Raw genomic sequence first — 25,740 nt, forward strand, 5'->3', positions numbered from 1 at the left:
CACATCCAGAGACGTTTTGAGGAAGGGGAAGGAACCGATGGTTTACTAGGAGGTCCTTTAGAATTGCTGATTCCTGGACCTGTGCACATGGTAAGAGGACCCATATTTTAGAATTTCCTGTCCTCTAAAATGTACTACAGTCAATTGCCTGTTGGGCAACTTAACAAGACATTATAGTTTTCATTCTTTGACTGTGAAATTTACTCATTTTGGATCTGAGTATAAAAGTTTATTCATTTGCTGAAGGAATTTGCAGTTTATTCATCAAGACACTTAAAAATCTCACTTGTCTAAATTAGGGTAGTGCTACCTCATACTTTAGAAAATGACTTCAGCCAAACTTCAACCCACTGGATTCGATTATCATCATCCTTTTAAGGCTCAGAAGTTATTATCCTCTCTGGAAATCTAACATAACATCCTAAGATTGGAAAAATGGTAAAGGGGAGAAAGTTCACCGAATGGAGACACATGGTCCTTTAATAAGGTACTGCTTACTGCTTATAAAACTATGATAAAATGAAATTAAAGAAGGCCTTCCGATGACTTCTTGGAGTATATCCGCACCCATTTGTTTATATCTTGTCAATGGCTGCTTTCACGCGATAGCAGAGTTACGTAGTTGGGACAGAGTCCTTATGGCCCACAAAACCTAAAATCTTTACTATCTGGCTGTTTAAGAACTAGTTTGCAGACCTCTGGACTAGGGTATAAGAAAAATTAGAAAAACTAGTCTTGTTTTAAAATAAGAAAGAGAAATCTGAAGACAGTAAATTTGTTCATATTTTTTAGAGGATATTACATAAAAGATGATGATGTTTGGTTCTGAATTTTCTGCAATAATAAACCTTGTGGAAATGGATTTATGCTGAAGCATATGAATTTCCTAACTTTGGAGTGAAACATAGAATGGCTTATATGGCAAGTCTTACATATTTGTGGTTACTTCCATGGTGCAAAATTTATTCCTTTTTGGCACCCCAAATCCACTATTAAAGATTCTTTTTGATTAGGGTTATCAGTCTGCTGTTAAATATAATAGTTGATAAAGGAGAAATACAGTAAGCCATTAAAGGCCATTAGTAATTTAGCAAGAATTGGTTTTGATCAAGTAAAAGGAAAAGGAGAAAACAAAGGATTTTTTTGAATAGTTGGAGATTAAGGAAATGGCCACTGAAAGAGCCATGTCCCTAAAGGACAAGCTGAACTGAGAATGGGGGTGATGAGCTGATGTCATAAGCTAATGGGGGCCCATTAGACTTCCTGCCAAGAGGAGGCCAAATGAGATAACAATACTCCCGAAAACATAGGTGGCCGCCAGTGAAGCAAATGGTTTATGCTAATTGGGATTCTTGGTGATTGGCTTTTGGCCTGCCAACCCCTTAAACCACAAAGGCAAGAATTCCAAAGTAGACCCTGCATGTTTGTGTGAGGCAAGACTTCTTGGAGTAGTCCACTAACCACCTGCATAGCATCAGTTGGAGCTTTGTTAACCAGGTGAATTCATGAGTTCCACCCCAGTCCAAATGATGTAGAATTTGGGAGATGGAGCCATGGAATACATCTGTTCCCCCTGGGCTTAGAACCTGAAGATATAGGTTTGTGTGCTGGCTCAATTTCTTACTTGCTGGGTGATCTTGGGCCTTCCCCTACAGCAGAGAAGTAAATGACATTCTGTATATAAATGTTACTGAGAAAACTATAAAAATCTTATAACTGAGGCTGGTCTTCTTAAGTAATATATAAGGGTAACTTTGGAATAGGACACATTTCAAACTGATTTCTGAAGCTCAGAAAATCAAGTGTGTTTTTTGTTACCTAGGGCTGCTCAGTAAAAAACATGATGGGTTGGCTTAAAGGATGGGAATTTATTAGCTCATGGTTTTGAGGCTGAAAATCCAAATCAAGGGCATCATCAAGGTGATGCTTTCTTCGCCAAAGACTCTGGCGTTCTGGGGCTGGCTGCCAGAGAGCCTTGGCTATTCTGTCCCAAGGCAAGGCATACCGTGGTGTCTCCTGGTCTTTCCCTTTTCTTCCAGGTTCTGTGGATTTTAGCTTCTGTCTGCTTCCTCTGTGACTTTCACTCCCCTTATAAAGGACCCCAGTAATAGGATTAAAACCCATCCTGATTGGGCTGGGCTATGCCTTCTTAACTGAAGTAACCTCATCAAAAGGTCCTACTTACAATGATTTCACACCCTCAGGAAGGTATTAAATTTAAGAACATGTTTTTCTGGGGTACATACAATTTCAAACCATGACACCAAGTAAAAATCTTTCCCTCTTCTTTAATTAGTCATGACTTTAACAAGAAATGTCTGATTTTCAAATCCCTTAACCTTTCTTTTGCGTTTAGCTGTAAACATTTTTTTTTTTTCTGCAACAGAAGCAGCGGAGATCCTAAAAAGAAGATGAGAAGGGCCTAACTTGCCTTTAAAAAAGGTTGTTATGAGACCTTCTGTTTTTTTCTAAGAAATCAATACTTTTCATACAGTGATATGATGTGAGGACTAATTGCATTAAGATACGGTAGGTGCTAATAAGCATTGTTATTGTCCTCCTGCCAGTTCTCTGGCATAGAATCTAAGAGACAGTGTCTTCTTTAGTTCTGCCTTCTGCTCAGCCTCTTTGCTGGCTTCCCAGCTCCCAGCACATGCTGTCTCCAGTGTAGTCTTTCTTTAAAGAAACAGGGCCTAAGAAGGAAGCACAACAGAGCCAGCTGTAAACATCCAGAAGACTGCCAGATGTGCTCGGGCGGGTCTCCGCCCTCCAGCCTTGACCTTGAGAATGCCAGTCTGCAGAGGAGGATTTAATCTCACAAGGGAGACAGAGTCTTCCTCTCAGTGGGAACCCATTTGGCCATGCTGTTGCGAATTCACTCCCTTCTGATGTAGCTGGGAGAGTGAAGAATATTGCCTCTTTTTTCCTCCCCATTTAAAAAAAAAATCAGTAGTAGTCTTGATAACATTACTGGAAAAGGTGGAGCCTCACTAAGATGCTATTTTGGGGATCATCTTGGTGACCACCCTTTGTTTCAGTGTTGCCTGGGATGCTGCCAAACACATGCCTGCCTTGTGTTGAACCCTCTCTATGTCCCAGATACAACATTTAGAATTGCTAAAAGAATGACATCACTTTCAAAGCTTCTCATGACAATCACTCATTTGATAGTCACAGAAATTAAAAAAATAAAATAAAATACACCGTAGTCTCATTCTGTGTGTTAATATAGTGAAAAGACCACTATAAAATCATGAGCATGTGAAACAAAAAAGTTGAGGGGGCAGGGGGCTGGTTAAAGTCCCACAAAGATTATGTTTCTAATCCACTTGAAATGTTCTAATAATTCAGAAATTTTCTCTTTTACAAATTGATTTTTCAATGGTTTATCAAAGGGCTTTTTTAGTCTGTCACTTCTGAAAATATATGGTTGTTGGCTCAGGAAAATCATCAAGTGAAGAGTGTGTCATATAATCCGTCTTTCTTTAGTGATTAAGTGGCTTATGTGTCCACTTGAGTACATGTCCTCTGTCACTCTTTGGTGCTCATGAACACTTGGCTTCTTGGCTGAGATTCTGACCCACTAATGCTAGGTTTGAATTAAAGACCTGATGGGCAGAAGATAAACAAATCAACTCTCTTTTCCCCAAGGGATATTATGAATAAAGCTCGTTACTTATGTTTGCTCAGTAATAGTAATAGAGATTATTGGTGATAGAAGAAAAGTTTTTCTTCCTTAAGTTACTTTTCCCTGTAGGCTAAATAGATATGGATCTCATTTCTAAAGCCCAATACACTGTTTGGGTTTGCTTTCAACAATGTAGCTATGAAATGTCTTCAGCATGATCCCTATTTAATGGGATTTAGTTGTAAAGCTTAATTCATATCAGATTTTCTAAATGAGAGATCACTGTCAACTTATTGTTAATTGAATTCAGTAAATTCAAGGTTTCTATAATTAATGTGAGCCACTTAATCCTTTAGCTACTTGAATGAATGTAATTTTCTAAACACAGGTATCTTCTCATTTAATGAAATAGGAACACTTTAAGGAAAATAAATGTAATGTGACTTCTTTTTCCATTAATTCTTAAAATCTAAATATACATGAATCCTTTAAAAATCACATAATAAAAGAAAAAGAATAAAATATTAACAAACATACTCAAAATGTTAATATTAATACCATAATATTATGGTATCTAGAATATCAGTCCAAATTAAGTATAGTAATGTTAAGAAGTCGCATACTACAGTCTGAGTGTCAGTAGACATATGTTATAGGTCTACCTGTGCCTCTAGCTAGCTGGGTGGCATTGGATAAACCACCAACCGCTGTGGGCCTTGTTTGTATCTCTAAGATGAGTATGTTTCGCAAGATGGAAGGATTCAAGTTCTTTTCATCACTAGAATTCTTTGATTCTGCATGTCATAACATGGTATCAGAAACTTGTTTTACCTTTTAAAAATACTTCATTTTGGAGAATTTAAAATATTCACAAAAGTAGGTAAAATTGTATAATAAACACTCATGGACCCATCAAGCACTCCAACAGCCATCAGTCATGGCCATTCCTGCCTCTTCCAGGCCACCATCCACTTACCCCTTTTCTGTACTATTTTAAAGCAAATCCCAGACACTAGACTCTTAAAATAATCCTTCTGTCATCTTGAAGTCTTGTTAGGTCCTTGAGGTCTTAGGAATTTTCTTTTGTTGTAACAAGCTCAAATTGCCTCACTATTTCTCTCCTTTTCATTTTTAATTGAAATTTTTATTGAGATATTTGTAGATTTACAGGTATTTATGAGAAATAATGCAGAGGGATCCTTGTACCCTCTACCCAGTTTCCCCCAATGGTAACATCCTGCAAAACTCTAGTTCCACCAGGATATTAATATTGAAACAACACACTGATCTTAGTCAGACTGTATTCATGTATTTGTGTGTGTGTGCAATTTTATCAAGTGTAGATTTATGTTATTAACCACCAGCCAAGATACAGAACAGTTTCCTCACTCAGGTTGCCATTTTATAATCACACCCATCTTCCTTTTGACCCTTCCTCCCGCTAATCTCTTCTCTATTTTTAATTTTTTTTAAATTTCAAAGATGTTGTATAAATAGAATCACACAATGTGTAACCCTTTGGAACTGGCTTTTATCACTCGGCATAATGCCCTGGAAATTCATACAAGTGGTTGTGTGGTGTGTATCAATAGTTTGTTCCTTTGTATTGCTGAGTAGTATGGTGCACACAGTTTGTTAAATCACTCACTTGTTGAAGGACATCTAGGCTGTTTCAAGTTTGTGGCTATTATGAATAAAACTGCTATGAATGTTCGTGTACAGGTTTTTGTGTGAGTATAAGGTTTCATTTCTCTGGGAAAAATGCCTAAGACTACAATTGCTGGTCCTATGGTAATTGCATATACAATTTTGTAAGAAACTGCCACACTGCTTTCCAGAGTAACTGTACCATTTTACAGTCCAACCAGCAATGTACAGGTAATCTAGTTTCTTCACATCTTTGTTGGCATTTGGTGTTGTCACTATTTTTTTAGCCATTCTGATACAGGTGTAGTGATATCTCATTGTGGTTTTAATTTGCATTTCCCTGATGGCTGATGTTGTTGAACATCTTTTCCTGTGCTTATTTGCCATTTGTGTGTCCACTTTGGTGATCTTTCACATTTTTACTCCTTCATTTACTTATTTTCAGACTATGGAGTGGGAGGGTTGCTGGTAAGTTACCTACGAAGTTTGTTATAATGTACTTAGCTGGGAGGAAACAGGCCTGCAGACTGAAATAGGAAATGTTGCATAATGGGGTCCTCAGCTCCATGCTAGAGCCTCTGAGAATAAAAAGATGAATAAGACAAGAAGCTTATTCTTAAAATTCTAAATTCTGCACTTCTAACTGGAAAGAAGCAGAGAGCATGCCAAGGTTTGAGACTTCCAAACTGACTTCAAGGGATGATGTTTGCACGGGCATCACATAGGTGATCTTGAATGATGGAATGATCCCAATAGGTAGAGGACAAGTCTTAAAATTCCTTTAATGTGAGTAAAAGATGCAAAAATGTCTCTGCACATAGATGGTTAACCAGAGCAAAGGACAGGAGTGACATAGCAGCACTGTGAATTAGAGGACATCATCCCTGGCCTTCATATCCCACAAAGGCACCCAGCTGTCAGTGAGAACAGTGATTGCAGCTTGTTTTTGTCCCCTTCCCACCCATTTTGGGGGCCTCCTAACTGTTCCAGAGAATCTGGATCTATGCCTCATATATTACCATTTGCAAGTACCTGGTATCAAACCCAGACCATTTCTGAGTGCTTAATTTGAGTTTCCCGGCATTTCATCCTCCCTAGTAGAACTGGGTCTCAGGCAGTCACTTTCTGCAGTTTTCTGCAGAAATGAATGACCCAATTCCTTAGATTCAGTATTCGCTTAACAATGCACAGTGCTGGTTTAAGAAGAGAAATAGTTCAAAGCTCAATAGAAGATAAATACGGACACAAATCTAGTTTATGGTAAAGGTGGCATTTAAAATCAATGAGAGAAGGATGGACTATTAGAAATTATTTAAAAATTCCTACCTCATACCATAACACAAAAACCAATTTCACGTGGTTAATGATCTAAATGTAAATTTAAACACACACACAAATTTATAATAAAGGAGGTTAATGTTTTTATAATTTTTAAGGGTGAGGTAGTGTACATGCCAGGAAGTGCCTCTAATAAAGAGATGTAACTGAGAAGCCACAAGTAGAAAATGGACAGCTTTGATACATAAAATTAAAAAAAAAACTTTATGATAAAAAGTGTAGTAAACAGAGTATAAAGAAAATTGAGTGAGAATGTTTGATATATGTAGCCAGTAATAGGTTATTATTTTAAATATATAAAGTGTTTATATAACTCAATAAGAAAAAAATAAATATTAAAAAAATGGGCAAAGGATCAGAACAGGCAAATCATGGAAGAATAAAAAATCACCAATGGACGTGTGAATAGATGTTCACCTTCACTAGTGATTGACATTTAAAAATTCTTCAAATTAGCAAAAATTAAAAACATGAATAAATTCAGTATTTATGGGATATGGGAAAAGGGCACTCTCAGGTATTACTGCTGGGAATATAAATTGATATGGCCCTTTTCCAAGGGTAAATTTGTAGTATCTACTGAAATTTGAAATGCACATGCCCTTTGATTCAGTAATTCCACTTTTAGGAATCTACATCATAGAAAAACATAGGTGTGCAAAGATGTAAGTGCAAGGATCATCATTGCAACATTATCTGAAGTAGCAGAAAATTATGATCAATCTAAAATAACTATGGAAATGCTAAACAAACTATGGCCTAGTCATACTATGGAATACTGTGAAACCATTGAAAGAAGGAGCTAAATCTTCAGCAATGACATGGCAGCACATGGACATGGCTTGTCCATGAGTGAAAAAATCAAGTCTTGGCACATATGTATATTCAGCATGATTCAATTGGGGAGTCAAGGGAGCTGGAAAGGAGTGTGTATGTGTGTGCATGTTTTTGTATGACAGAAAATTAAAAAGTCTGGAAAAACACACACTAACCTGTTATAAAAATGTTTACAAATCTGCTGGGATAAGGGAAATTTCACATTTCAATTTATGCAGTGTTTGCAATTTGCTTTTATTACAAGATGTAATGTTTCTATAATATTAAGAAGAAAAGAAATTATAAATGCTAAACAATCCAATCTTTGACCAAAAGGAAAGAATTTGGTTGAAAGAATTACTGTAAAAGAAGCTACAGATATTTATGCCCAATGAAAAATTTAAAAAGCAATTAAAAACCCTCTTTCTTACTTACTGTATTAATTCTCTATATCTGTAATATTTATTTCAGTGATTTCTCTCTGATTATTTAATACATTGTGTTTAATTGATAACATTTACTGGGGTTTTCTGGAAAAAAAAGTTTACAAATAGTTCCAGTTGTGATTTATCTATTGTAATATCTCCCCAATAAATTGACTGTGAGTGGGGAATTAGTAAACGAGATACAGATCTGAGAAGTAGTCAGCAGCTTTACTTATCTCCAAGGGAGACCTTATTTCGTATTGATAAAATTTGAAATCTTTCCTATAACTCTTTCTGATAGTTCATTGTTGTGTTACTGTTTTAATGAGAGGTAGAAATGAACCAAACTAATCTGCTTCATTCCTTGTACTTAAAATTGAATTTCAAAGGAAATCTTCAACCCAGATAAATAAGTGACTGTGGATGGAACCAGACTCCAGTCCAATTAATTGCTCCCAAGCATCAAGATTCTGTCTTAAGAAACCCTTATACATTATAAAAAAAAAAAAAAATCAACCAGTAAAGAGTGATAAGGTGACAAGTGAGATGACTATAACCATCTTTGCTCACAAAACTGTCTAAGTTGACATTAGTATTTGCATCTACTATATTATAAATCAAAATTTATTGTAGAAATATACCAAAGACAGCACAATAATAAAGAAAAGAGATTCATCTCATCTTTTGTAATGTACCTAACAAACTCAACCTCATACAAAATAACTTTCTTATTCAAAATGGAACTGGGAATTGTTCAGCACACAATGAATCATCTTTTGGCAAGTACAATAGAATCTTTAGGGACATTTCACAGCCTCTTGTTCAATTGTTAGGATGTTTTTAGCTTTCACAGGTAGGGAAGAAGGGGAGGAAGGTAGCTTGTACAGACATCATCTGGTTGTTAAAATTGTACAGTAAAGATTTTCCAGAGTTGCTGTTGAAATAGATCATGTTGCTTTTTCCTTCCTTCTTTACCCGGAGCTACTTTGTCTCTCAAAAAAACAGTATGGAATTACTTAATGCTGATGTTTTCTGTTTACCCAGGACTCAAATGTTAAACATTTATATGGGAAACTCCCTTTTCACCTCATTGCACTATATTTATTTAACTGTTATTCTACAAGAAGAAAATCTCTTCTTTCTCTCTCTGTCCGTGTTAGTGTACTTTTTTTATTGACAAACACATTTTTTTTTTCAGGAGGCTTTAGAACTACCCCCTGATGATTTTGAAGTGACTCAAACTACAGCGGAGTCTGAAGTGATTAAATATGAGTTTCATGTCTTATATTCTTGCAGTTACCAAGTGCCTGTGCTTTACTTCAGAGCAAGCTTTTTAGGTAAGACCACGTCTGCAGCTAAAAGTAAATTCATAACATCTACATATAAGGCAGAAAACAGATTCGGAAAAAGTATTCTTGAGAAAAAAAAAAATAGAGTTAAAAATAAGAAAACTGTGGGTGAGGTAAGGTTTTACCAGTAAATTTTCTCATGCTTCAGAAAGAGTATCAAGACTTCGGAGTGAATGATATCATCCCAGCCTCAAGTCTAATCTTCAGATTCTTGGCATCCTGCCCAGAGCTGACTAAGCCCCCTGGCCCTTTTTCTTTTCTTTACTTTAAACAAATAGGAACAACTTAAAGCTACCATGTTTATTTACTTCTGACTTACAGTAAAAATTTCCTTCAATCTCAGGCGATCCCATTAACTCGAAAGGTCCAATGTCTCTTTGTCTAAATGCTATTAACTATTTCAAGAATCGTTTATCAATTAGCTTAAGCTGTGTTTAAAAATAGCACTAACATTTCCTTTGGCCATCTATACATCTCAGATGCCTTAGCTTCCTTTGCTGCTGTTACTCCACCCATTCCCCTGCCAAGAGGTGGAACACCCTGTCTCCTCTGAGGCCTTTGCTAATAAAGCTTATTTAATCAGCAGCCCCATGGAGTCATCATCCTTGATGTCCACTGACTAAACCCAGTCAACATCACCAGGCCTGACAGCCATGGTTGGCTCAGGGGCCATGGCAGCCCTCTTCCCAGCCTACCCCCTACCCTGTTTCTCCTTTTCCATCTCACCTCATCAGCAGCATTTTGCATTTTGAACAGCTTTCTAACTTTTTCTGGATAGCTAAGACATCTGAAGTTAGCCAGTGATATTTTATTTTTAATTAAAAAGTAGCTTAAGCTGCTTTGAATGTGTATTTGGTAGATCTAATCACTTGTGGCCTTATGTTGTTTAATAGTCTCTAATTTTGCAATGTTGGCGGTTTAACAAGCACTTAGGATTTAAAACACAAGAACAAATTCTCATAGGTTCCCTGGTGAGAAGATTTTAATCTGAGGTGCAGTTCCTAAGAACTGACAATTTGGGGTAAATTTTCAACATGGGACGTGAGGAATTGAGGACACTGACAATTCACTAATTCACAAACTCTTGCTGCCGGATTATCCATATCATTAACAAGCGTTTAAAACACTCACTTTGTTGTAGTTATATTTGGTTTGGAGCCCAGAGATTAAAGGAGTTTTCTTGTCAGGGCACTGTGCTATACTGAAAAGCAGATTTATTTATTTTCTGGATCAGGTGGGAGGGGCAATATCTTTCTTGGTTTGGGTCTATCCTGTCTGTACCCCATACCTTCCAGATTAAAAGGCATGTCAAGGCTGCAGGTAGAGGAAATAGGACACCACTTCTTCAGTACTGTACTTTTGTATAATTAGAATTCACGATAAGCAGTTAATCACCAGAGAAGAGCTCCCAGAGACAAAACAAGTTGTTTAGCTTGTCAGCATTAGGGAATCGGAGGTGTTGAAACATGACTGCTTCTAGCTGGAAGTGGGTCTTGCCAAAGCCAGTGGATGAGCTCATGTGCTTGCTTTGCTCTTATGTGCCAACAGCTCCCCTTACAGTACAGCACAGTAATTGTTCCTACAAGTCTAATTATATTTTAATGACATTTGTGTACTTCCTAAGATCCTTTCTCCATGATGGTTTTCTATTTCTTAAAAAAAGACTAGCATTCTTGGGTTCTCTCATTATATACTTTTAAGATGCCTGTCATTTATGCATTAATAACAGGAAACCAAAGCAAGTCATTTATTTTATGTGGAAGCATTCCTTGTCTACTCCTGGACCCCTCTATTCTGTGTTATACTAGCAATTTTTTTTAATTCATTTCAGTCAGAATTCATATAGCGCTTGCTCAGGTACGTTAAAATATAAAATTTATCTTTGCAGAGCATACTAAATGTTTTCTTGTGGAGCAACATGAAAAATGGTTCCTTCCTTTATCGTATTCTAATAATTTCTATTCTCTTTCCCACCTAGCTTAACCTAATGGGCATTCTAAAAATGTATCACCCTTTATTCTGGAGTCATAATTTTTCATTTATTTCCCTCCATCCATTCCATTTTCCTGTGATATCTGATTACTCTGGCCCTTCATTTGTTTGTTAAACAAATATCTGTCATTGTAGTGAATGGATTCATAATGTCTTCCTCTTATTCCAGGTCCAGATTTTTCTTTGTCTCATTCTAAGAGAATTCCGACCTAGAAAGTGAATGTCTATAAAATTTCTGGCCTGGGGTCTTTTTTGTTGCTTCAAGAATAGTTCACTTAGCCTTAATTTTGACAGATAATTAGAATTTCTTTCGTATTTGACTGTTAGTAAAAATTAATTTTTCTGTTTTGTTCTGAATTTTCTTCCCAAACCTATTTTTTAAAAAATTTTTTTAGGAAAGCAAGTAGTAAGTAGTGACTATTTAAACTTGACATTACCTTTTCCTTTAGTGACTAATTTAAATTCTAAAAGAAATCTTTATTCTGTTTCTTGTAATGCAAATCCACTGGACTGTGAGTTCCTCTTATATTCCTCTATATGATCCAGTATTCACTAAAGCCAACTGATAACCAAGACTCAGCTAAAAATTCCACCTGCTCTTTGTCACTCCCATGTCATATCATATATATCATACATATCATATTTATCATGTCATATCATATCAATCACTAGTTGCACTGTAGCAGGATTGTGTGTTTACTTGTCCATTTCCCTATAAGATGATGAGCTGAAAGGTAGGATTTTTAGGAAAAATGAGAGGAGGATGGGAATTAAGGTTAAGTATCTACAAAATGACTGACTTTATTCGAGATTCTGTGTGTGTATATGTCATATGTATGTGATATATATGTAAGTGTGTATATGTATGTGTGTGTGTGTCTTATTTGTATTACTCATTTTGATATCCACAGTATCAACTGTGGCATAATGTCAACAAATGTTTATTGAATGCACCAATAATGAGGAATTTCCAACCATTTCTAAATATGGTCCCAGTGACATAAACATTGTAGTGGTGCCCTGCCTGAACAGCTATGATAGGTTATAAGGAAGGAAGTATTAGCTGCTGTGTCCAAGATACCCAGGACCCAAACCATCTATATGTTGTTACTTCTCAGTCCGCCACTTTTCAGAGATCATAGGAGCAGTTGATTGAAGAAGATGGAAAGTCCTGAAGATTCAAAAGTGGGCATCTACACTACTGAAGCAGCTATCCCACTTCTATGAACACACATTTTTTGTTTGACTCTTGAAGACAGATGGTCAAGTTGAGACAGCATTCTCCTTCTAAGTGCCTCTCATTTCTACTTCCTGGGCCTATAGCAGCTCAGCTCCCAAGGGGTAACATGACTTTTAAAGAAGAAATAAGTCTTCTCAAAGTTCTATTTCTTTTTTTTACCCGACTACTCTTGTCCTTGTAGGTTTGGGAGAGGTGGTGGAACATGAGTCACACCATTTGCCACCCAACAGTGGGTGAGATGTAGTTGTACTTCTGACAAGTAGTAATAATAATGGTGATGATGATGACGATAATAGCCTACATTTGAATGATGCTTTGTAGTCTATACCCTCATTGTATTGTATTGGCATCCTCGATTGCCCACTGTGTTAAGGAAATATTTGTATCATGCCAAAAGCTTCAATCCACTCCATATCATGCTTATCATTACCTCACCTATTTATGCACCATTTTCCCTCTGGGGGGGCTTTGCTTTGGTCAAAAGCTAACAACAGACATTAAAAATGTAGTAAAAGACCTTAAGCAGAATGGCTTTTAGCATCACCAGAGTCCTAAGTTTAAATATTTTCCCCTTATAACTAGAGATTTCTATATTTATTTCAACTTGAATTCTGATTCATTTCTTCCATCTCTTTTCTTTTCCTTTGTTCTCAGTCTCTATTGAAAAATGGACCACGCAGTTCCTCTCATTTTCAAAATATTTAATTCTCTTCTTGAGAATTGTTTTGACATATTTCTTTAATTAGTCAGAAGGGCTGTTTTTGAATAGGAAGGGAAACATCTCTTCCATTCTGAAGATTAAGGAATGTCCTTTCTGGTGACCCCTTTTATTATCGGCTCAGAGAATAAGGACATAGAATTAAAAATATAACCCAGATATCTCTTTCACATGGAAGATTTGTCCACTTGTTATAGGTCAGAAGGATGCTTATGGAGGAACAGAGTGAAAGAAATAGCCAAAGAATCCCTTCTCAAAGAAAGCATGAACTAAACTAGGATAAAGACCAGGATGAAGGAAGAATAGAGGAATGTTTGGAATTAAAGCAGTGTATCAAAATCAAGAAGAAGAATAAGAAAGTTGTCTGGAACAAGAGAAAATCTTTTGAGTGCATACAAGAGAAAGATAGGAAAACGAGAAAGATGAAGAGATGGAGAAAGTTGGGAGAATGAAAGTAGTATATCCGTAGCACAGTTCAACAAATTCTAAAGGAAAGTAACAGAAGAGGAAGGTAACAGAAGAGCACTGCACGAGGAGAGAAAGTTGAGTGCAAAGCTGTAGAACTAGAGAGCATAGCATATTTGGGAAACAGTGTGAGTCCAGTTTGGAGCAGTTTACTTAAGGTTGATTATGGAAGAAATGGTTGAAAAGGTTTGTTGAAGTCAAATTCTGGAATAGACAATGGGATGAGAAGGGGTTGGGAGCTATAAAGAATAAAGGAAAGATATAGAGCAGAGGTGATGGGATGAAGGGAGGGATTTCCTAGAGCAGAAAATATGACTTAGTGAAACAGAAAGAAGAATAAATGGAGAAGAAGAAATGATGAAGAATGAAATTTGAGAAAAGGAATTTGGTTTGTTATTTTTTAGTGGTTGTTAGCATTATTTAAAAATATTTTATAATACCTCTTAGGGAAAATGAGATGGAAACAATATATTTTCAGAGAAAAATTATCATTGCCAGTGTAGTGATAGGTAAGGCAGCTTGTTTAACAGGAAGAAATGGATTGGAGAAGTACTTAAAGAGTGAAGCAAAATGATTCTACTGATTTTACAATGAGCATAAAATGGAAAATGATTTGACATATAATTTAATTTAGTCTTATTTGATTTTAAAGGAACTTTAAGAAAGTTCATGTATACCACTTATATTTATGTAAATAGTAAATCTAGCCACAGTCATAATAATGAACTGAAACATGGATTTTGGTGGACTAAAAGGAGATTTTAATAATTGAAATGAAATTCAAAGAGCAAAAAGTTAAGAAAAATAATGAAAAATTATTTGAATACAAATATATTCAAACTGAAAATTCCAAATAATAGAGGAAGTTTAAGGAGAATTATTTGTTGAACCGTGTAAATATTTGAAACATGTGGAGCAATTAGAGTAGAAGTAGGATACTGGCTTAACATATGGTAGGTATAGACTCTCATTGAAAATGAAACCCTGTTTTAAAACTGTATTAAAGGAAAGATGTTAAAGAAATGGGAAACAAAACTACAGGGACAGCTAATTGGGCAAAAGGTTGTTTCTAACCTGTATTAGTACAACACACATCAGGCACACAAAATACAACAGATTTTAAATGGATTCAGAGGTGTGGAAAAGGACATAAAAGTAAATTTATTTTCTTACCTTCAAGAGATTATACTTTAGCTTTCCTGGACTGATGAATGCATTGTGGTCCACATGGAAGAAACATCTATTTACTTACTTTTGGCAAATGAAGCCCTGTGAGAATCATCCATTAAAACATAATTGAATTCTGAGAAAATGGAAGAATAGGAAGAGAGCTGTAGAATCTACTCCTCTCCCCAAAGCAGCAAGTAGACAGGCAGAAACTGTCCAAATCAATTTTTCTGGGGCTCCAGAGACTAGGGTAGTTCTCTTCAACATCCAAGTAACTGCAGGATGAAGAGACTGAGAAAGTGCTCAGAGACTGAGTAATTCCATCTGCAGCTCCTAGTGCCCATCTCGTATCTGCAAGAGAAGCAGTGATGGGCTGTCTGATCCTTGCCTGTAGGGGTGATGTGGACTGGGATGGCCATAGGTGTCTTCTACCTCAAGTACAGAGGGGGACACAGCCAAGTATTGAGCCAGATATTTGCCAACAAATTTAGAATGGAGGATTCCACTATTCTAGCCTATCCAGGTTGGATGTTTCTGGGCACCATTGTTTCAACTATGTCAGAGATGGAACTGGCAAAGTGCATAACAGCCTGCCTTTGTAGGACTGAGGGGAAGAGGTTGCCAAAGAGTGCCATCTGCTGGGTAGGCTGAAAAGTGCAGCCTTGTGATGTGGAAGGGGATAAAAAAGGCTTTCTGGAGTCTTTCCTGACCCTCTCCCAGGGCCTTTTAGAGCTGGTTTGCACCCTCTGTACAGATACCTGGCTCTGTTTTGGCTGGGAAATACTGATGAAACAACTGTCAAAGAAGAGCCTTAATACAAACCCAATCAACAACAAAATCTTAAACGAGAGAAACTGACCTCCAGAATAAATCCATCAAGATAATCAGATACCGACATAGCAACAAAAAATCACAAGCCATGCCAAGACTCAGGAAGATATGGGCCAGTCAAAGGAACAAATTAAAAAGTCAGAGAAGATACAGAATTTAGAGCAACTAATCAAAAATGTTCAAATGAATCTCCTAAATCAATTCTAGGAGGTGGCTAAAGAGATAAAGGATATTAAGCCACTTGGTGAGCATAAAGAATTTGAAAGCATACAAAGAAAAATAACAAATCTTTTGGGATTGAAAGACACAACAGATGAAATTAAAAATACACTAGAGGCACACAACAGCAGATTTGAACAGGCAGAAGAAATGATCAGTGAACTAGAAGACAACGTCCAAATTCAAATAGACAAAATGACAGATAGAGAAAAGAATGGAAAAGTTTGAGCAGGGTCTCAGGGAAATGATTGACAACGTGAAGTGCACAAACATACACAACATACACATCATGGGTGTCCCAGAAGAAGAGAAGGGAAAAGGGCCAGAACGAATATGTGAGGCAATAATGACTGAAAATTTCCTGACTCTTATAATAGACATAAATATACATATCCAAGAAATTCAGTGTACTCCAAACAGAATAAATCTGAATAGATCCACTCCAAGACACCTACTAATCAGACTGCCAAATGCCAAAGATAAAGAGAGAATTCTGAAAGAAGCAAGAGAAAAGCAATTCACCACATACAAAGGAAGCCAAATAAGACTGAGTGCTGATTTCTCATCAGAAATGATGGAGGACAGAAGGCAATGGTACAATAAATGTATTTAAGATACTGAAAGCAAAATTGCCAGCCAAGAATTCTTCATTGGGAAAAGCTGTCCTTGAAAATGAGGAAGAGTTTACAGTATTCATAGATAAACAAAAGCTGAGAGAGTTCGTTAGCAAGAGACCTGTCCTACAAGAAATACTAAAGGGAGTTCAGCAGGCTGAAAAGAAAAGACAAGAGGGAGAGGCTTGGAGGAGAGTGTAGAAATTATTATCAGTAAGGATAAAAGAGAGAAAAAGTAAGAAATGACAAATAAAAGCCAAAGGATAAAATCACTGAAGTAAGTACTGCCTTTACAGTAATAACATTGAATGATAATGGATTAAACTCCCCAATCAAAAAACACAGATTGGCAGAATGTATTTAAAAAAAATATGATCCATCTATATGCTGTTTACAAGAGATTCATTTTAGACCAAAAGACACAAATAGGCTGAACTTGGAAAGCTGGAAAGATATTACATGCAAACAGTAACTAAAAATAAAAGCTGGGGTAGCTATACTAATATTGGACAAAATAGACTTTAAATGTGGAAATAAGGGACAAAGAAGGACATTGTATATTAATAAATGGGACAATTCATGGAGAAGAACTAACAATCATAAATATCTATGCACTTAACCAAGGTGTCCTAAAATACATGAGGAAAACACTGGCAAAACTGAAGGAAGAAATAGACATCTCTACAATAATAGTGGGTGATGTCAGCACACCACTCTCCTCAATAGATTGACTGTCTAAACAGGATCAATAAGGAAACAGAGAACCTAAATAATATGATAAATGAACTAGACTTGACAGACATATACAGAACATTTCACCTGAAAACAGCAAGATATACATTGTTTTCAAGTGCTCATATATCATTCTCCAGGATAGATCACATGTTGAGACACGAAACAGGTCTTAACAAATGTAAGAAGATTGAAATTGTACAAAGCATTTTCTCTGATCATGATGGAATGAAGCTGGAAATATATAACAGTTGGAGAACTGGGAAATTCACAAATTTATGGAGGTTAAACACCACACTCTTAAACAATCAGTGGGTCAAAGAAGAAATTGTAAGAGAAATCAGTAAATATCTTGAGATGAATGAAAACAAGAACACACATATCAAAATTAATGAAATACAGCCAAGGCAGCATTGAGAAGGGAATTTATAGCCCTAAAGCCTACATTAAAAAGGAAGAAAGAGCTAAAGTTGAAGACCTAACTGAACACCAGAAGAAACTAGAGAAAGAACAACAAACTACCCAAAGTGACCAGAAGGAAAGAAATAAGAAAGATTAGAGCAGAAATAAATGAAATTGAGAACAACAACAGCAACAACAAAACAGAATCAGTAAGACCAAAAGTTGCTTCTTTGAGAAGATCAATAAAATCGGCAAACCCTTAGCTAAACTGACAAAAAAAGAGAGAAAATGCAAACATAAAATCAGAAATGAGAGGGGGATCATTTCAGCTGGCACCATAGAAATAAAAAAAGATCAGAAGAGGATACTATGAACAACTGCATGCGAACAAATTAGGCGACATAGATGAAATGGACAATTTCCTAGAAACACAAGAACAACCTACACTGAGTCTAGAAGAAATGTAAGACCTCACAAACCTAATCACAAGTAAAGAGATGTAATCAGTCATCAAAAACCTCTCAAGAAAGAAAAGCCCAAGGCCAGATGGTTTCACAGGGGAATTCTACCAATCATTCCAAGAAGAATTAATACCAATCCTGCTCAAACTCTTCCAGAAAATTGAAGAGGAAGGAACACTACCTAATTCATTCTATGAAGCCAACATCACCTTAATATCAAAGGCTGATAAAGATACTACAAGAAAACTACAGACTAATCTCTCTAATGAATATAGATGTAAAAATCCTCAGCAAAATACTTGCAAATCGAATCCAACAGCACATTAAAAGAATTACACATCATGATCAAGTGGGTTTTATTCCAGGTATGCAAGGGTGGTTCAACACAAGAAAAGCAATTAATGTAATACACCACATTAACAAACCAAAGGGGAAAAACCATGTGATCATCTCAATCGATACAGAAAAGGCATTTGACGAAATCCAGCAATGTTTCTTGATAAAAGCACTTGAAAGATAGGAATAGGAGAAAGCTTCCTCAACATGATAAAGGGCATATATGAAAACCCGCAGCGAACATCGTACTCAGCAGTGAGAGATTGAGAACCTTCCCTCTAAGATCTGGAACAAGACAAGGATGCCCACTGTCACCACTGTTATTCAGCATTGTGCTAGAAGTTCTAGCTAGAGCAATCAGGCAAGAGAAAGAAATAAAGGGCATCCAAACTGGAAAGGAAGAAGTAAAACTCACTATTTGCAAATGACATGACCCTATATTTGGCAAGTCCTGAGAAAACTATGAGAAAGCTACTAGAGCTAATAAACAAGTCAGCAAAGTGGCAGGATACAAGATCAACACGCAAAAATCAGTAGTGTTTCTGTACATTAATAATGAGCAATTTGAGGAGGAAATCAAGGAAAAATCTCCATTTACAAAAGCAACTAATAGGATCAAATATCGAGGAATAAAGGAAGTAAAGGACTTGTACACAGAAAATGGCAATCTAGAGTTGCTAAAAGAAATCAAAGAAGACCAAAATAAATGAAAGGACATTCCATGTTCATGGATTGGGAGACTAAATATTGTTAAGATGTTGATTCTACCCAAAGCAATTTACATATTCAATGTAATTGCAATCAAAATTCCAACAGCCTACTTTGCAGAAATAGAAAAGCTAATTATCAAATTTATTTGGAAGGGTAAGGGACCCCAAATAGCCAAAAACATCTTGAAAAAGATTGAAGTTGGAGGACTCATACTTCCTGGCTTTAAAGCACATTACACAGCTACAGTGGTCAAAACTGCATGGTTTTGGCATAAGATAGATACATTGACCAATGGAATTGAATTGAGAGTTCAGAAATAGACTCTCACATCTATGGCCAATTGATATTCGGCAAGGCTGCCAAGTCCACTAAACTGGGACAGAATAGTCTCTTTAACAAATGGTGCTGGGAGAATTGGATATCCATATGCAAAAGAATGAAAGACAGCTCCTATCTCATATCTTATACAAAAATAAACTGAAAATAGATCAAAGATCTATATATAAGAACCAGTGCCATAAAACTCCTGGAAGAAAATGTAGGAAAGCATCTTCAAGAACTCCTGTTAGGCAATAGTTGTTTAGACTTTACACCCAAAGCACAAGCAATGAAAGAAAATTTAGATAAATGGGACCTCCTCAAAACGAAAGACTTCTGGACTTCAAGAGACTTTGTCGATAAAGTGAAAAGGCAACCTACTCAGTGGGAGAAAATATTTGGAAACCACATATCTGATAAGGGTTTAATATCCAGAATATAAAAAGAAATCCTACAACTCAACAATAAAAAGACAAATAACCCGATTAAAAATGGGCAAAAAATCTGAATAGACATTTTTCCAAAGAGGAAATACTAATGGCTAAAAAGCACATAAAAAGATGCACAACATCACTAGCTATTAGGGAAATGCACATCAAAACCACAATGAGATACCATTTCACACCTACTAGAATGCCTTCTGTTAAAGAAACAGAAAACTACAAATGTTAAAGAGGATTGGGGAAATAGGAACACTCATTCATTGCTGGTTGGAATGTGAAATGGTGCAGCCGATGTGGGAGACAGTTTGGCAGTTCCTCAGGAAGCTAAGTATAGAATTGCCATATGATCCGTCAATCCTGCTGCTATGTATATACCCAGAAGAACTGAAAGCAGGGACTCAGACATTTGCATATCGATGTTCATAGTGGCATAATTCAAAATTGCCAAAAGATGAAGCAACTCAAGTGTCCATCAACCAATGAATGGATAAACAAAACACGGTATATACATATAATGGAGTATTATTCAGATGTAAGAAGGAATTAAGTCCTAATGCATGCGACAACATCAATGAATCTTGAGGACATTATGTTGAGTGAAATAAGGCAGACACAGAAGGACAGATATTCTGTGATCTCAGTGAATTGAAACAATTAGAATACAGAAAGTCAAAGAGTTGGAAACTAGAATATTGCCTAACCAGGAGATAGCATGGGGGTAGAGAATGGGGAGCTAATGTTTAATTTGTGCAGACTTTCTGTTTAGGTTCATTGTGAATGTTTGGAAATGATAGTACATTAATATGAGTATATGTATATGAATGTGGTTGAAAGGGGAAGTTTTGAGCATGTATGTTACTAGTAGGAAAGTTAGAAGATAAAACATGGGACTGTATAACAAGGTGAACCCTGTTGTCCATGATGCACTGTGGTTAATAGTACAAATAAAATGATATTCTCTCATGAATTATAACAAATGCACAATGCTATTACAAGGTGTTGATAGGGTGGTTTATAGGGAGAATGCACCTAATACAAACAATGGACCATAGTTAACAGTAATATTTCAATATTCTTTCAACAATTGTAACAAAATTACCACACTAATACAGTGTCAACAATAGAGGAGTATATGGGAACATTGTAGTTTTTACATGACTTTTTTGTAAACCTACAAATTCTCTAATTTAAAAAAAATGACAGCAATAATTTAAAAAAGAAAAACATTATTCTATGTGAAAGAAGCCAGACCTAAAGTACTACATATTATATGATTCCATTTATATAAAATGTAAATATAAAGAAATATAGAGAGGTAGAATTAGATTAGTGGTTATGTAGGGTTGGGAAAGGATAGAGAGATTGAGAGGTGACTGCTAAGGGGTATAGGGCTTTTCTTTTGGGAGTAATGAAAATGTTCTAAAATTGATTGTAGTGATGAATGCACAACTCTGTGATTATACTAAAAGTCATTGATTGTACACTTTGGATGGGTTGTATGGTATGTGCATATATCTCAATAAAACTACTTTATAAAAAATATTATTGAGTGCCTACCTGTGTACACAGCACAAAAACTTATTGCCTATTTTAAAAATTTACTGAAAAAAATCACTTCCCACCTTGAAAGTAGTTTGTTGCTTTTCTCCATCCTTAGAATCAGCAAAGTAGAGTTCTTAAAGTGCATCTATAAGGGGCTGTGCTGAGAAGACTGAGACTGCACTTCCCACTTGAAGGAAATCTTGTTGAAAGTTGGAATAGGATGGTCAAGGTGCTAGTATGGGAGTAATAAGCCCATGTTCTGGGTGGGGGGGGGTATTGAGAGTTAAAGGAAGCTGGGAGTACAAAATACTGTGTACTGGGTACCAGACCACAGGTTGCGGTCAAAATCTCAGAGTACTTTAGAACCAGCAGGCCCAAGGTTGTAGATACTCACCTGGTGATATAGTCCAGCTCCTCGGAGACTTTGATGAACAGTAGTTTCTCAGGCTTTATATCCAAAGTGTCTTGTAGTCTCAGCATTGCTTCTCTTGGGAAATTCCCTGATTCAGAGAGTCCTTCAGAAGGTACTTCTTCTACTTATATGTTTAACTTTACTTAATTTTAATGAGAGGTTTAGCATTACTTGCATTATTATAAGTTTCTTAATACAGTGTGTGGACAGTTTAAGATGATTCAAAATCACTCAGGTATGTGCTGTTGGGCACATTTTTCAAATTGTAACATACATAAACTTCCTCATGTAATTTTTCACGCATTTTTATTGTGAATTTTAACATATATACATAACAGTGATAACTTTCAAAGTATGATTTAATAAGTAGTTAGAGAGCAATGAGATTTTAAGCAGTCTCATTCATTTTCTACCCAAAATTGCTAGGCAAGTATATAACATTTGAAAATTTGGGCTGATAATTTTGAAAATCGGTAATTATTAAGCAAAACTTTTCAATCATTTATTTGTGCTGAGTTACGAATACTTGGTTGCAAATAACTGAACCTGATCCTGATAAACAGACAAGAACTTACTGGATGTGTTCCTCATAGAGTCAACTGTGGCATTAGATTCATAAGTTCAGGGAATGTTTGCTTCTCTTTGGCTTTAGTGTTGGAACATAGGGCTCTGTCTCCCTCTTATTTTGGAATTTCTCTCCCACATTGGGGGTATGTTTGGATACTGAGAAATCATCTGTCCACTACATCTGCATCTGCTTAATGCTATGAATTTAGATGAGTACAGAGTTTTTTTAATATAAGTGCAAAACATTTAATCAATAGATTTTTTATCATGGTTGTTTAGTCTTTAGTCTTAGTAAGAACTATATTCATTGCTCTAGAAATAATGTTGAACTTTTATCTATCCATCCATTTGAAAACATTTAAGCACAAAACATGAGGATATTTATGGGATACAGAGATGAATAAGGGAAATCAGAGATGGTTGATGCCTCAAGGAGTTTACAGTCTAGTGAGAGAGACAAGACTGGCCTATAATTCACTGTAACAGGTAGAATCTGTTAAGGGCCATAAGAAAGGTAAAAAGTGCCACCAAGACTCAGAGGGCTGAGATTACCTTGAACTGGAGTGTTGAAGAGAGGTCTTGGCTGGACATGGATTTGCTCATGCAATGATAGAGAAAAGGGCAAGCCAGCATGGTAAGAAAACCAAGAAAGGCCAAATTCCAGATACTCCTAGGTTAGACAGTATTGGTAGAGACTATTCGGAGCAACAACAACAATAACACAGCTAATAAGTGTGTATTGCTTTACAGTTTACAAAAAGCTCCTGCACATAGAGACATAAGTAGTGGTAAAAAGTGCGGGGTCGGAGCCAGAAAGCCTTGGTTCTGATTCCTAGCTTTGCTGCTTACTAGCTCTTGGGCAAGTCACTGAGCTTTTCTGTTTCTTCTCTTTCATCATCTGAGATTGTAAAAATGAGATTATAATAAAACCTACTTTATAGAGTTGAGAGGACTGTGAGCTAATATATGAAATGAGGTATGCGTGGCCCATAATATCTTTCAATGATGCCAGCTAGATTGTGTCTCTTGATCCTCACAATAACAGTGTGAGTTAGGAACTATTATCATCATCATGTATAGACATAAAGACTGAGTGCTCCGAGGGGTTAAATGATTTATTCAGGGGTACATAGAAAACAATGGTGTTGGGACTCGAACTCTGTTGCCCTTTTTTCACTGCATCCAGCTGTCAGTCATTAAAATAACTTAACCTAAATTTAAAAAACATATTATGTTGTACGTAAGTAAAAAGAATTTTCATTCACATTTTCTGATATTAATAAAGACACAAAATGCAGGAATTCAGAAATAAATAAAAGTTACAGAATTAGCCAGGATAGTAGCTGATATGAATATATGTGAACAATTAGTGCTCATTTCATATCACAATATAATTTTCTTGCTGAAGCAAAAATGAATTTTTCCCTTTGGTGGAGCATCACCTCTGCCTCACTGAGGATTATGACATGAATTTTTATGTCCTTCAAAGCTATGTTCCAGATAATGTATTGAATAATGACATATTTCATTGTGAAAAATCCTCTCTTCCCTTTTTATTTTTAGTGACCACATTCAGAACATTATTTTTAACTTACTTGGAATTATTTACCCTCTCTCTCATCTTCATTTTAGAAGTTGTGGAATTTTAGTGAAACCATGCACAATAAGGATACAGGTGACTTCAGCATGCTTGCACCAGAGTTTAGGTAGTGCTAGTGAATATCGCCTGCTATTATTTGATACATGAAAACTAATAGCCCTGAGAAATTTAATTTAGAAAGCTGCACATTTTGAGCAATATATAGATTACATGACATGTAGTTTATAATTCAATTGAGAGATTTTATATGAAAATGTTAAATGCTACTGGCAGTTGCTAAAGACTGTACTTTATAATTATTCCATTTTTCATCCAATGTCGATTTCTCTTTGGTCATTGATATTTTAGGTTGTTGCCAGGACATTCCTTTATCTTAAATGTGTATTATTGTTCCAGGGTGATACTGGAACATAGTGTAGTGGACACTCAGTAAACACTTGTTGTTGAGTAAAGGACCTCAATTTGCCATGCCCATTATGTGGTTTGCTGCTGAAATTATCTTGGCTTCTACTTCAGTTCCTCAAGTATTCAAGGGATTTTACTGATCTTTTCAGCCTCAGTGTGATTAATGAGATTTCTAAGCATGTTAAAATTGGTCCTATTGAGTATCTTGTGTCTGAAACTAAACAGTTGTTGATTGAGTATGCTTATAACTCTCCTTGGAGTGAAGCCAGACAGAAAAGATAGACCCTCTTAACATGGTTGAAAGTGTCTGATAGGAGAGACTCTGTTCTGAACATGTAGATACATAATAATGTCTTCATGGGCTTAACTGAGTATCTATTTATGGCCCCCTTTTACTTTAAAATTTAAGTTTTTGCATCTGCAGTTTTCATAAACAGATCGATATGTACAAAATTATTTCTGCCCTATTTAAATTCTACTTCTATGATGTGGTTTTTTATGTTTGGCTCTCCCAGTTCTCAGTGGTTTCAGTGGGGTTTCTGAAGGCTCCTTTTTTATTTTTGAAATATTAAAGTCACAGTCATATTTGAATATATTTTAAGAGTCAATACTGTAGGAGAAGGTTTTGGAGATATTGTTGATTAAGCCAAAACCTATTTTTTTTTGTATAAAAAATTGAAAAGCTAACTTTACATGTCTTTGATCATGAAGGTATGAACTATGACTAGGCAAAGCACTGATGAAGGCTTAGGGAAAAGGACCCACATTATACTTAAGTTATTATTGTCATCTCTGTATGTGACAAACAAAGCAATGTTTATCCAGTTCTTCTACACTGCAAATGGTCAGCAGAAACTGAAGAGATTCATGGGGACACAGAGGAAAATGAAAGTTATAGATTTATGCCAACCATACTGCTAATATCAGCTCATTTTGGGAGCTGCTGGTTTGTGACTTCTTCCAGTCCCTATGGCTAAAAGTTGGCAGATGGTTGCCCATTAAAGGTGAGTTTGTTTTGAAACAACAAAGCTATTTGGAGCCAGATATTGTGAATAAAATGGATATATTTTTTCTTTGATTAAAACCTATTTGTGATTATAAAGTAATTAGCTTCTTCTTGGTCTCTGAAGGCAGTTCCAAAGGGGCAGTTCCAGCATTACAGCATTATTGGAATAGTAGTTGTTGAATTTGTTGAATAGTCATATAACCTCCCCAGATGACCATTTTCAAGAACAGCACTCTTTTGAATATTTAAGACCTGATGTGCTTGTTTTAAACGCTGAAGTTCTAATCCTTATAGTCCCACCAGGCTTAGCGTGCCACCAGCAAGGGATGCCAACACAGACCCTAAAAAGAATCTTC

General features: G+C 36.0%; 1 protein-coding gene across 1 annotated transcript in view; it reads left to right on the plus strand.

The window, feature by feature from the left end:
• Window positions 1-25,740, plus strand: part of ATG10 (autophagy related 10) — a 253,207-nt gene that overhangs the window by 114,414 nt on the left and 113,053 nt on the right. Inside the window, exon 2 of the mRNA XM_037800748.1 lies at window positions 9,053-9,191. Coding sequence (XP_037656676.1) covers window positions 9,053-9,191 — 139 coding nt within the window. The remainder of the gene's footprint in view (window positions 1-9,052; window positions 9,192-25,740) is intronic.

The sequence above is a fragment of the Choloepus didactylus genome, chromosome 13, assembly GCF_015220235.1.
Source record: "Choloepus didactylus isolate mChoDid1 chromosome 13, mChoDid1.pri, whole genome shotgun sequence".
Lineage (NCBI taxonomy): Eukaryota > Metazoa > Chordata > Mammalia > Pilosa > Megalonychidae > Choloepus > Choloepus didactylus.